This window comes from Sander lucioperca, chromosome 7 (genome assembly GCF_008315115.2).
Source record: "Sander lucioperca isolate FBNREF2018 chromosome 7, SLUC_FBN_1.2, whole genome shotgun sequence".
NCBI classification, from domain to species: domain Eukaryota; kingdom Metazoa; phylum Chordata; class Actinopteri; order Perciformes; family Percidae; genus Sander; species Sander lucioperca.
The window spans coordinates 32,695,901-32,709,901 of NC_050179.1; the positions used below are offsets into that span (position 1 = coordinate 32,695,901).

Consider the following 14,001-nt stretch of genomic DNA (forward strand, 5'->3'; position numbering starts at 1 on the left):
AATTAAAATAATCTATAAATAAAATGTATAGTATGAGTATTTTATATAATTTTAGCAATACATTAATATAAAAAAATCACATTAATAATGGTATATGATGTATACATGTCTATACGCGTGCTCCCTCTAGTGGCTCGCAGATGGAATCTGATAAATTTACAAAAAAAAATGAAATAAATTAATTTAAAAACACAATACTACATTTCCAATAATAATATTTAAAATTATGATCAGTTAAAAGTCATTAAAAAAAACCATTAAGTGTTTGTTTAAGTGTAATGTGTTTTGTTTAGATATCACCTTCCTACATTGTTACGTTCATGAACAGTGTGCATACATCAATAAGTTACAAGATATAAGATGTGATGGCAACATAGTAAGCAGAGGTAAAATTAATGATTCAACAACACTCCAATTATGGCTCCAAAACAGGAACTTTTAGGAAGAAAAGTATGGATGAGGAGGAAAATATTTTGATATTTAATTTTATTAATCCCATAATTATGATTATAATTTTCTCTTTCGATTTTAAAATTTTAAAAAAATCTTATAATTATGACTTTTATTTCACAAGTATTACTTTTTATCTCATATATACCATGGGGATGTTTTTTGAATTATCAAGGCAACGTTTTCACCTTATTGTTCTTTTACTGGCGGAAATGGGCTTCCATATTTTCCTGAATCTTTATGAAAAACAAACGGTTGAGCGGCCGTCCTCTTTCCGGATCAGCTCGCCTGATTCTTGAACGTTTTACTTTGCATTTCTGTTAATTTGAGCGACTATCGGTTGACAGGTTCCGTGTTTGCGGTTCTACTTTTGTTCGTACCTGGCTCGGCTGCGCTCGGACCACACTCAGCCCCGCGGCTGCTCGGTCACATTCGGCTTTTGTCGTTCGGAGGAGGAATGGACGAAGCGGACTCGGCCACGAAAGCGCTCGGGCTGGATGAACCGCCCATCGACATGCCATCGGTGGAGCAAGTGGGCTCGGATACCGAGTCGGAGGCCGAAGTCACCACGATGGCTGTGATGGCGGAACCGGGAAACATCGACATGGTAGCCGAGTCCCTGCCGAATCCAGACGAGGCCGAGGCGGCATTTGCAGGCAAGGCGGGCTTTAAGCTAGCAGCAGGCCGCTGCTGTGCGGGGTGTCGCCGGTGGCGCTACAACTCAGCGTAACGATAATAATGGCAGTTAGCTTTACTCTGCATGAACCATGGATGTATTAAGAGAACGTGAACAGAGAATACACACGTCTGGTGAATGTTATGTAGCTAATACTTCTTATAAATGTGAATCAGTAACAAAAGTTAAAACAACCATCGTATCTCCTACAGAGTTGTGGTAATTTACACAAGTGTGTTTTGCCAAACTCCGTTAAATTATTGTGTAATTTAAAGATTTGTAACATATATATTGCATATCATCACATATATATATAGCGCACATATTCAATTTAGTTATTAAACAAGTCTTTATTAATTCGGCAATGACTGACATCATTAACCAACTACACAACTTTAATACAATTCCAACTTTTAGAGCTAGTTTACACTGCTAGCCCTCCATCATATTGAACTGGTGGATTAAGATTAACTGTGTTTAAAGTTTATATTTAAGATTTGCTTGATGCATTGCATATGCCGAACTAAAGAGCTGTAACACTTAAGAAAAGTGCTGATTCTTAAATTATTGAATAGGTAAAGGTTATGCATTTCCCCCCATTGTTCAAGATTAAAATGTCAGATATTGAGTAATAGTGATAAAAAAAATAAAATTAAAAAAAATTGGAGCCAGGTTGGTTGAATGGTTTCCAAAAAAAAAAATTTAAATTTACACAGGTTGTAACAGTAATAATTTTGTTTTATCTTTCAAAATTAATGTTAAATTCTTCATTAGAGTGATGTCTGAAATATTGAGAATGCAGCTGAGAATAACTCTGGGGTGCACAGTATATCGTTTTTCAATCCACTTAAATTTTTTGAGTTAGTTGAAAGAGAGTCTCAGTAGAAAACTACCCTTTAAATCTATTTGTCATTTTTTTTAATGGTGCTTTTATATATTTAATTCAATGTTCAATTTGTTTAATAAAAGAATGTGCGAAAAGATTTCCTTTCATTTGTATTAAGTTCAACAAGCAATTTGCTGTATTTTAGCAGAATTCTGAAAGCAGCAGAAAGGCAGAACTGAGTACACTTCCATATCTGTTTATTTATCGTCGGTAATATAATTGTATCGCGATAGTCAACAACGTTATTGCGTATTCCTAATATCATGCAGCCCTAATTGTAACCGTCATTACCGGTCAGCCTACTGTCAGAAACATAGACTAAAAAACTTGTGATCTTCCTTACGGAAACACATATTATGGCATACATGGTTAATAGAAAAGGTCTTTTGATTCTGGCGAAATTTATCATTTGCCGTATTGCCCTGTGTAGATCTACATGCTGTCATAATACTTCAGTTTGGCTGTGATGAATTGTATCCTAATGTTACAAGAGTACTGAAGGAACTATAATAACAGTAAAAGTAATCATCTGGAGATGGATGTGAAGAGTAAATATTTGAATCTCTTGTTGTTGATCAGAGGTGACGGCTGTGACGGTGGCGGACGTTCAAACTGCAGAGGACAACGTTTTTACGACGACGGTTGCCACGTCAGGAAGTCTCCCTGAACACGTGCTGGTAGATGAACACACACTGACGATCACGCTACTTTACATGCTCAGTGTCGCTCTGTTTACAGAGTCCATGCTTTCAGATCAGGTCAAAGGACAGCTTCAGTGTTTTTAATTTCCAGACCTCATAAACTGACGTTTCTCATCATTAATAATCATGAACAACCTCAGTGTCACATGGTGCTCTGACATGTCCAGCAGACAGTCAGACAGCTCTGCTTTCACTTTGCAAACTAGACTGATGCAAATTATTGTCAGTATATAAACTGAAACTGAGCTTCTGTTTTCCAGAAGCAGATGTGTTTGAAGGCACTATTAGAGTGAGAAACTATACGGAATAACTACAGTTCAAAAAGTTGAAATAAAGAGTGAGTAAAAGTATAAAGCAAAGTACCTTGAAATGAACTTAGTTACATTCCACCACTGTAAAGGATCCCTTAAAAACTCCTGAAGGCCCACTAGAACTTCAATCATTGTACTTTCTGTGCTTCCAGTGCCTTCTGCTGGCAGAGAGTTGAACCTCCTCTACTGCACCTTCTTTTGCCTTCTTTTATCTAACTGTATTTACGTGTGTGTGTGTGTGTGTGTGTGTGTGTGTGTGTGTGTGTGTGTGTGTGTCACAGAGTGGGAGGACAACCCTGCAGCTGGGTGATGGTCTCAGTACTCGGAAGGCCACCTTGATTGTAGTTCACACTGATGGCAGCATCGTGGAGGCTACTGGCCTCAAATCTTCTGCCGCGATGGCACCAGGTACGTCTTTGTGTGTGTGTGTGTGTGTGTGTGTGTGTGTGTGTGTGTGTGTGTGTAGTGTGTGTGGGTGTGAGTGAGTGTGTGGGTGTCTGTTACACTGTGTTTTTAAAAATGGCAGTCAGAATGTTTCAGTTGGTCACGGTAACCCAGCCCCTGACGTAAGTAGGACTTGGTACGAGACCGTTTCAAGACCAGCAAATATTCGGTGCCGCTCTGGAAGCAGTTTTCCTGGCCGAGGGCCCGTTTTTTGGCTGTCGAATCTCGAGATTTGAGATTAGGCACCGGCTCCGAACCGGCCCCTTGAAATGCCTTGGTGGAAACAGGGTATGTGTGTGTTAAAGTACTGACGAGGTCCGGCTGTCTCTGAGGTGTCCGTGTTGAACCAGGTTGTTAAAAAAACCTGAAGGTGAGTGGCAGTGAGGTCCATCACTCTCTCCTACTGATGGTTTGTTTCGTCCTCCTGTGCGTCCCTCAGGTCCACAGACTCCACCCACCCCGCTGACTCCACCCCAGGACAAAGACTCCTGCTCCAAGTACAACTGGGACCCCTCAGTGTACAACAACGAGCTGCCTGTCCGCTGCAGGAACACCAGCGGAGTTCTCTACAAGACCCGACTGGGATCAGGTAATCAACACAACTGTACTGTACACACTGCTGTTTCACAACGAAGATTACCAGTAAAGCCGGCTTATGATGTGGTGAAGCCTATGCGCACTGCCTGGAGCCTGCCAGTCAGGAAGCTCCACATCCAACGCTCTCTCTCTCTCTCTCCTTCACAGAGATACAGCTGATCTCAAGTCAATTCAAAGGGGCTTTATTGGCATGACCCAAAGAAAAGCAAATGTCACTAAAACGGCCCACTTATGTGGTGTCCTGTTGTGTTCTTTAACCCCCCAATGTAGCACAAGTAGACTTAATATTTCACAATTACTGTTTTCCGTCAAATCGTTTATACGCACTTGAATGCAGCTTCATTTCACGGAGAAAGAGACGGAGGGACTGAGGTAACAGTCAGCTGTTACACAAACTCCTGGGCAGTTCGGTGCTTGTGTTTCGTGTTTTAAAACGATCTTGTGGCAGCGATAGAGGATGTTTCCTGTTTCTTGTACGGGATTCTCACACCGCCTCAAAACTAACTGACCAGTCTGATCGCCGGTTACTTGATTGGTCATCGCAGTGTGACGTGGGGTTGTGTTCCTTGCGAAAGTTAAGTCGGTCTCAACTTTTCACCGCAGGCCTAAACCCATCATGACCCACATTCAAAATATATAGAAAGACGTGCATTTTTGCCGCACCGCCTGACGGCTGACGCAGGCTGTGTGAATGCAGACTTAGGGCTCCTGCACACTGCCTGCGTGGCGGCTGCGTGGCGTTTTCTGTCTTTACACACCAGAAACGTGTCTGACGCGGCGCTGCTGCCGCTAGACTTGTCTGTACACATGTGTTTCCCATTGATAAAATGCACTCAAGCAGTAGTACACTTCATGTTAAACATAAATATATACTGATCTGATTACAGCAAAGACAACGTCGGCAGTATTGACGGCAAAATAGGCTACAGAATATTTCGTTCTGTAATGACAGGTGCAATATTTGAAAATCGATAATTATTTTTTTTTTTTATTACATTTATATCTGCATTTATGTCAAAACCTAGAGACTTTCACACATCAACATGTCATTTATTAATATATTTTTGTGTCAAAATGACATATAAACATCTTTTCCTATTCTATTTTGCCTGGAAACGCTTCCAACACGCTTGCGTGTCGCGTGAAAAATAGGCGTCAGGCCTATTTCTAGCATGCATGTGTTTTCGGCGCGGATCGAGCCACGTCTGAGACGTGCGTGGTCATGCAGGCAGTGTGCAAGCTCTAACCTGTTAACATGGGAGCCGAAATAAAAACGGACACGCCACACAGCTGACACGCTCACGCCACGCAGGCAGTGTGCAGGAGGCCTTGCATTGCCAAAGCCCAGTGTAATGTAAAAAGAAAATTGATGTAAAAATATTTGTATCTACAAAAGGCCTGCAGAAAAAAGTTTGGGAACCAGTGGTCTAAAAGAACCTGAATCATACAGCTCCTCATTGCTCTGTGGTACTGTGTTCTTGAGTAGTTTGTCCTGTTGTTACTCCCGGCTCACAGCGTTGTTTTGTTTCCAGGGGGTAAAGGTCGCTGCATCAGACACAACCAGCAGTGGTTCACCCCCACTGAGTTCGAAGGTCTGGCGGGAAGAGCGAGCAGCAAAGACTGGAAGAGGAGTATCAGATACGCTGGCAGACCTCTGCTCTGCCTCATACAGGTACTACTGGGCTTATACTTCTGTAATACTACACTCTAATACTGCTAGGGCTGCCACCTCTTAGTCGATTAGTCGACTAATCGGTCGTTTTGGTCTTAGTCGACTAAGATTTCTTTAGTTGATAAGTCATTTTTTATGTTTATTCATGCTTTAATTACTCATTTCCAAGAAACTTATGGGCACATTTCTGGTAAACACAAGATTTAAAGTGATGCTTTTGCAGGATTAATTGTGGAGAAGTTTTACAGATGGTTCATTAACTACATTTATATTGTGCTTTTCTAGTCTTAACCACCTCTGAAAGAGCACAGCTCTGTCGATTACATCAACTAATCGATTAATCGACAAAATCATATAAGTGTTAGTCGACTAAGAATTTCTTTAGTCGAGGACAGCCCTAAATACTGCAGTACTGCACTGTTTTACGCTGTGTGTGTGTGTGTGTGTGTGTGTGTGTGTGTGTGTGTGTGTGTGTGTGTGTGTGTGTGTGTGTGTGTGTGTGTGTGTGTGTGTGTGTGTGTGTGTGTGTGTGTGTGTGTGTGTGTAGGAGCGAATCCTGAACCCCCACGCTGCTTCCTGTACCTGTGCAGCCTGCTGTGATGACCTGTCAGGGGTGAGTTAGCAGGGCTGGTCCTGGTCCTTGATCAGTAAGTTCATTCAGTGCTGAAATAAGTCATCAGTTAGTTATTTACAGAGGTGGAAAGAAACGAAATACATTTACTCACGTCACTGTATTGATGTATTATAGTTTTGTTGTGTATTTTGTATTTTTCAAGTAGTTTTTAAAATCGGTAATTTAAAATGTACTTGATTACGTTTTGAGCTACATTACAAATCCCATCCGTTACTGAGTAAAAAAAAAAAAAAAAAAAAAACTTAGACTAACGAAAACCGAAAGGAAGAAAAAAAATCTTGCCCGGAACCACTACAGTGACGAATGATCAGCATCTAGGCTGCCTACCAGGCGCCAAGTCTCTCTGTGGGAGATTGAGAACGAGATGGACGTGGATCAGGCGAGCGACGACGGTTCAGAGACTGTTTCAGTAGAAATGCTAGCCGAAACATCGAATTCTGCTGCCCAAAACGATGAAAATCCTTGGCCACACATAACTAGCAACCCGTAGGACAGCATATGTAGGACACTGGCTCAATTAATTCACATACATCTAATTAGCTCATACGGGCTACTTAGGTGTGTAATAGTTTTGGATTTATGACCCCTTGTCATATTTTTACTACATGAGAGAGATCCCCCCGCCCTGTTTTACAGGGTTTTTTTTATGTAACTAAGTAACTTTTACTTAAAGTACATTATAAATGAACTACTTATTACTTTTACTTGAGTAATTTTTCAGATAGGTAATTTCACTTGTACTTGAGTAATATTTCATCAAAGTATTGGTACTTTTACTTGAGTACAATATTTTAGTACTTTTCCCACCTCTGGTTATTTAGTTAGTCATCAGCAAGACCGTTGATGATATGTAAATTATCCTCCAGCAGAATATCCAAACATGATCTGCTCCAGTTTGGGTGGTTTTCTTCCCAGTTTGGCTGCTTTTTAATTTAGTTTGGACGGTAAAAGTTGGTGATCATTTTTTCATGATCAAATGCTTTATTTTCCTTCTTGCACTCAGTCACAGGACATTACAGTGTCTCAGGGGACACATTATATCATTTTCTTCTGAACAACAAGGTTGAAGGGTCACTTTAGAAACAAAATATGTTCTATAAAATATGTATATGTATGTATGTTATATGTTAATACATGTTTTGCTGTCATTTTGTTCATCTGATAAACTAAAGGGTTAATTGATAAATTGAAGAAATAATGGTTTGTCTGATTTTCTGCTTCTCTCTCTTCAGTGTCCAAAGGATGGAGAGACTCTGGAAGCAGAAAACATCAGTATGGTAAATTTAATTTAGTCCTGTCCTGTCCCCCCCGCCCCGTAACTGTGACCTCATTATCTCTTACACACTGAAAGGTACTGAGAGTTCATATCAAATGTCTGGTCAGATCTCTAATCACATTTTTCTTATAATTACGTTTTTGTACAACTGCATGTGTTTCGACTGCAGTGACTGAAGTAACTAAGCACATTTACTCAAGTACTGTACTTAAGTACAATTTTGAAAATTGAAATTAACAACTACACTGCAGTATAAAGTAAGTAAAATGAGCTCCACCTTTACCAGCTGCAACATTAAACTGATGAACACATTAATGCATAGGGGTGTAAGAAAAAATCTATATACTTGAGTATCGCGATATTTTATTTAGCAATACTATATCAATTTTCAAAAACGCAATATCGATTTTCGATAAGTTTACGTTAAAAAATATTCATGTAAAACAGTGGTTTATGTTTACGTTGTGTTTAAACCCCCTACCGCTAGATGGCTATGCTGAGACACACCAGTGTCAGTGCCTAACAGTGCCTAACAGTGCCTAACAGTGCTTAACAGTGCCTAACAGTGCCTAGCAGTGCCTAACAGTGCCTAGCAGTGCCTAGCAGTGCCTAACAGTGCCTAACAGTGCCTAACAGTGCCTAGCAGTGCCTAGCAGTGCCTAACAGTGCCTAACAGTGCCTAACAGTGCCTAACAGTGCCTAGCAGTGCCTGACTTTTTGCTAGAAGCTAACAATGTAGCTATGGCTGAACTCTGGCCTACTTTAGCATATAAACATTAGCTCACTAAGAACCTGTGAACCACAATCCCAAACTGGCAGTTTGATTTTCTGTGTACTGAATTGTTTACCTAAAGTAAACTTCTTTGACTTTTATGCACATCATGTCTTTTTTTAAATATTAGTTTTTCTAAAATTATACTTAAAAAAAATCCCAATATATCGCCTTACGCACAATAACAGTATCGAAATATATTGCAGTATATTGAATCGTGACCCATGTATCGTGATACGTATTGTATCGCCAGATTCTTGCCAATACACAGCCCTATTAATGCATAAATCATTTATAATCCAATAATATAATAAACACGATTCTGAAATGGGTCATTCTGCGTAATGAATACTTTTGGTCCTTTAAGTAGATATTGATGTTAATACTTGTACTTTTACTTTGGTAAGATTTTGAATGCAGAACTTTTACTTGTAACAGTTTTTCTCCACTGTGGTAGTACTACTTTTACTTTAGAAAAAGATCCGAGTACTTCTTTCACCACTGAACATTTGACAACTTTGGTTAAAAACCATCAACACGTTTTTCATCTCATTGTCGCTGATTTAAAGCGTCTTCATTTTTTTGTTTGGTTGATTTCATCTCATGTCTCCTCTCTGTCTCCTTCAGACGGGTCCAGTCCGCCTCTTCGTCCCGTACAAGAGACGCAAGAAGGACAACGAGCCTCCCGTTATCTCCCCCAAAAAAGAACTTCCTGCTACCAAAAACATCACGCTGACCCCGGGGACCACATGTACGACAACATTTTTTTAGAAGCTTTTTTGACGTCTCTCATAAAACAGATACGCTTCCATTTTATTATATCATTATATGTATCGATCCACACTGACTGTGCATTTTTACGCTTCACATCTATATTTTTTTTATCGCGTTTAGTGAAGCGTAATCTTCATAGACAGCTGTTTAAGTCACACAAATATTAGCTTAGGCGATATGGAAAAAAAAATCAGATATCGCGATATTATTGACCAAATACCTCGATGTCGATACTGCGACAATATTGTAGGGTTGACTATTGATGCTTTAAAAAAATATTTTCACAATTAGATTTTAGAAAAATAATCATCAGCAATGTGGTTATAATGATTAAGTGGTTAAAGGCAAATAATATAACAGCTAGAACAGTCTGGTAAGTTGAGGAAATGACATCACTTTACTGTAATGCAGCCTTTAAAACCAGGAAAAGACAACACTTACCATATTACAATATCCAAATAAATATCGATATACTGCCCTGCCCAACAAATATCCCACTATATATGTGTTTGGAATTTTTTAACCATATCTACATTGATTGAACAAGGCTGTCTGTGAGCTTGCCTGTTTCACTAAAGGCAGATTCCTCGTACTCGCTACAGTGGGCGGATAAAAATCAATGGATCAATACAAACGTTGTTGATTTTCTCCTATGGAAAGGAAATGAAAACTCCAGCCAGCCGCTGTCACTCAGCTTCCCAGCAGCTGCTGCTGACGGACAGACAGAGTACGAAAGACAAAGTCAATGTGGATTGGATGACAGAGCGCTTAAACGCTGCTCACATCTCGCTTCCGTCTCGCTTACAATGGGGGATTCACTGTGATGTGTGATTGCGATTTGCGCAGGTTTATGTCAGATTATTTCACAAATTCATGTGCTCAGAGTTGGCACAGCAGATTAGACATTTCATCACGTCATGACTTCTAACTAGAGCCCGACCAATAAAGGATTTTTAAGGCCGATATCGATACAAATATTTGGTGATTTAAAAATCCAATATTCCGATATATTGGCCGATATATATTTCAAAAAAATTTTTTTTTATTTGTTGTTACTTATGAGTCCTCACTAAAATAATATGATAATGCAGTTTAAAAATAAACTTGATTGTTTCATTGTCACAACAGAACAAAGGAACATTAACATATATTAAAGTTCTGATAAATAAAATGTATAAAAATACAAACTCAACTTAACTTCTCGTCAAAATGCAACCTAGGGTCTTTTTGTGAATGTACCCGAGTCAAACTTTAGTTTAAAAGCATATTTAGGACGGAAACGCCACTTTTTAAGATTTACCGTATTTTCGTTTTTCGGTCAAATGGCCTTTTGAATGGGAGAGCTAGGGGCACTTTTATGCTAGCCTCAAAATAGCTATTTTTAAAACGCTAAGAAGGCTCGACACAACATGAGACTTTGCTCGAAGTATGACCAGGGGCTCTATACGTGAACGCAAGCATTGAGAACATTGTTTGTGTACACAGAGTTTACTAAAAAAGGTTTTGAGGAACTCACTGTAGCTGTTGTTCTTCCGGTCGCCGTCTATCGAGCCAGTCAAAAATAGTCGAGGGAGGAGAGTAAAGATGGAAAGCTCCTAAAGCTTAGTTCCATATAAATGCACGGATAATTCATTGTTTTGTCGTTAGTGAAACACAATATTGACCTTGTAGTTGAAAAAGGAGCCTCATATAAGAATGACATTTCCTCCTATGGAGTCTTTGATTGAGTCTTTTTGATTGACAAGATGGCGGGTAGTGTAAACAACAACTGCTAACGTGAGTTCCTCAAAACCTTTCTTTTTAGTAAACTCTGGGTACACAAACAATGTTGTCAATGCTTTCGTTAAGGTGTAGAGCCCCTGGTGATACTTCAAGCAAAGTTTCATGTTGTGTCGAGCCTTCTTAGTGTTTTAAAAATAGCTATTTTGAGGCTAGCATAAAAGTGCCCCTAGCTCTCCCATTCAAAAGGCCATTTGACCGAAAAACGAAAATACGGTAAATCTTAATAGTGGCGTTTCCGTCTTAAATATGCTTTTAAACGAAAGTTTGACTCGGGTACATTGACAAAAAGACCCTAGGTTGCATTTTGGCGAGAGTTACTCTTTAAGATCTTAAACTTAAAGGGTTAAACACGAGTGTTGCCAACAGGGACTTTGTAGAGCGCCCTCTGGTGGACAAACTATGCAACGGCAACACTCAGAACATGGTTGAAGGGTGTTTTGTCCGTTTTTATTCTATTTTTTAAATATTCATTTATCAGCCATTATTAATGCCGATACCGATAGTTTGGAAAATGCCTAATATCGGCCTGCCGATATATCGGTCGGGCTCTACTTCAAACACCTTTAAAATTTCCCCAACACTCATCCTGTGAAGCTCCTCTGAGTTAAGTTAAGTATTAAATAATATAAATGATATGAAATATGAACGACTTTTCAAATGTCTGACACGTCTGTCCTCCACCAACAGTCACGGTGTCCCCGTCAGGACAGTTCACCACCTCCGGCACCTTGACCTTTGACCGCACTCCGACGAGCGACGCCACCGCCGCCGCCGCCGCCGCTGCTGCCATCATCTCAGAAGGCTCGGCGCAGAGCGAGGTGTTCGCCAGCACAGCAGGTACCAGGTTCATCACTGTTACCATTCACACTGTCTCATCATCTGTAGTTTAGTCTATATCGACGGTCCACTACCTGGATTGTTCAGGTGCCGCCGGAAATTACACCTGATGCCCGTCACCTTCCGCTTTATTGTGTTTTCTTGTGTGTGTTGGCGTTCTAAACTCCAGTGGATATATATTCGAAATATCTGTAATTTAAAAATGTTGGTCATTGTCAGTGGTCATTGTTGTGGTTGGCTTGAAGGCGCGCACACACACACACACACACACACACACACACACACACACACACACAGAGCAGTGATCCAGCTGTCAGTACTGTCTCTCTGTCCTCCACCCTGAGGTTAATGATGCACCAACACAGGTGTGAGTGTGTGTGTGTGTGAGTGTGTGGTTTCAGATGTGAAAACATCTGTGAGAAGACATACATCAATTCAAAAATCCACATGACAGATTTTAAATAACTCAGATTTTAAAATGATGAAGCTGTTCCTCCTTTATTTTTCAGCAGGGGGAAGCGATGTATCTGCTGCTATATAACAACCACAGTATAAAGAATTAAAACCAGCAGACAGAATGACAGAATGACAGAATAACGCGACATAGGTTGGTGGAGCATTAATATCCAGGAGAGAAAGAACTGCATACATTCTTAAGAATACGACCTGGAGACTTAATATGAAGAGAAACTGACAGATAATAATAATTTGTAGTTTTTGCACTTGTAACCCAGGAGGACAACAAGTGCATGGTGGACGGGAAGACAACACAATGGTTAACTCTGGATGAGATTTATCTGCTGTGAGAACACACTGTTTACCCCGAACATGTTGGCGTCTGAGATTCATGTCCAGCTATTTTTGGAATCGTTTGCTCTCAGAGGAGCTCCGAGCTACAGGAATATATTGCGTATGTCGGTCAGGGATGAATGTGTGGAGGACACAAAGACACAGTGACCTAGATCTGCTCAGACCACCTGTTCGGTTTGATTCTACGTACTTTAGTTCTACATTCAACATCTGGAGGACTGATGTACACCTCAGGAGACCTGAAATGTTTGCGGATGTTTCATAAACATTTAAGGCTTGTTTGGATTTTACATTTATCAAAGTTTTCTTAAAGTGCTCATATTATACTTTTTGGCTTTTTCCCTTCCCTTTATTGTGTTATATATCTTTTTTGTGCACGTTACAGGTTTACAAAGTGAAAAAGCTCAAAGTCCACCCCAAAGGGACTTACCATCTCCAACAGAAAACACAAACTGCTCCAAACAGATGTTAACGCGTTATAATGCTCGCCTAGCTGCTAGCATGGCACGCCCTCATACTCTGCTTCTGACTGGCTAGTAGTCCTTACCTAGCTACTTAGCATGTGCAACTCCCAACAAAGATGGAACAGAAGTGAGATGTCTCACTCTGTAGCTAAAACAGAGAGCTCAACACACAGGGTGAAAAGAGGAGCTGCAGCAATGTGCAGTACAACAAATATATGGTGTTTTTTGAAAATTAAACCATGTAAACCTATTCTGATATAACCTCTAAATACAATTATGAACCTGAAAATGAGCATAATATGAGCACTTTAAAATGAAGCACTTTCACAATCTCTCATCCCGTTCACTGTTCAGGACGCTACTTCAGGCTGCGGCCGACGGTAAACATGGCGGATCATTTGTTCTTTCAATCTTTATATTGATTTGGGGTCAATGACATGGCTGGATAGCTAGCTTGTCTTGTTGTTAAACATACTATTAAATTATATTTACCGATTGTCAACCGTAGAAAATGTTATTGACTTTGAGTCTTGCTAGCATAGCGTTAGCTTTCGGACTCTATAAATATCTCCTGTTGCTAAGCGCAAGTCGAATCTAAGGTTTGTCCTATTTACTGGAGCAGTGAGCAACGTTTGCATTTGCATTGCATAAGAACCTTACCGTATGGGATGGGAATGATTGTTCCAGGTATTAGTCAAACCCTCCGGTTTTAGCAGAGAAGAGTTGTTAAAAAAATTTTTTTTATTGATTTTGATTGTAAAACACATGAAAATATAAATGGTCTTAAAAAATGTGTGTTATTTTCAGTTGTACGAGTCTTCAGAAAGCTGTAGTTGGTGTGAAATGGTGTGTTGTACACGGGTATTTTATTGTCCCCTCTATACTGACCCACAGAACTCTCTCTTTGTCTCTCTC

General features: G+C 39.9%; 1 protein-coding gene across 2 annotated transcripts in view; it reads left to right on the top strand.

The window, feature by feature from the left end:
• The first annotated feature begins 676 nt into the window (after window positions 1-676).
• deaf1 (DEAF1 transcription factor) overlaps window positions 677-14,001 on the top strand; it is an 18,038-nt gene continuing 4,713 nt past the window's right edge. Inside the window, exons 1-9 of one of the 2 annotated variants that reach the window (XR_004897780.1) lie at window positions 677-1,106; window positions 2,592-2,689; window positions 3,306-3,432; window positions 3,908-4,057; window positions 5,598-5,737; window positions 6,285-6,350; window positions 7,604-7,648; window positions 9,047-9,170; window positions 11,663-11,812. Coding sequence is in view for 1 of the 2 variants with exons in the window: in XM_031279761.2 (XP_031135621.2) it covers window positions 908-1,106; window positions 2,592-2,689; window positions 3,306-3,432; window positions 3,908-4,057; window positions 5,598-5,737; window positions 6,285-6,350; window positions 7,604-7,648; window positions 9,047-9,170; window positions 11,663-11,812 (1,099 nt within the window). In the remaining variant the exon portion in view is untranslated. The remainder of the gene's footprint in view (window positions 1,107-2,591; window positions 2,690-3,305; window positions 3,433-3,907; window positions 4,058-5,597; window positions 5,738-6,284; window positions 6,351-7,603; window positions 7,649-9,046; window positions 9,171-11,662; window positions 11,813-14,001) is intronic. The other variant, XM_031279761.2, reaches the window with a different exon arrangement.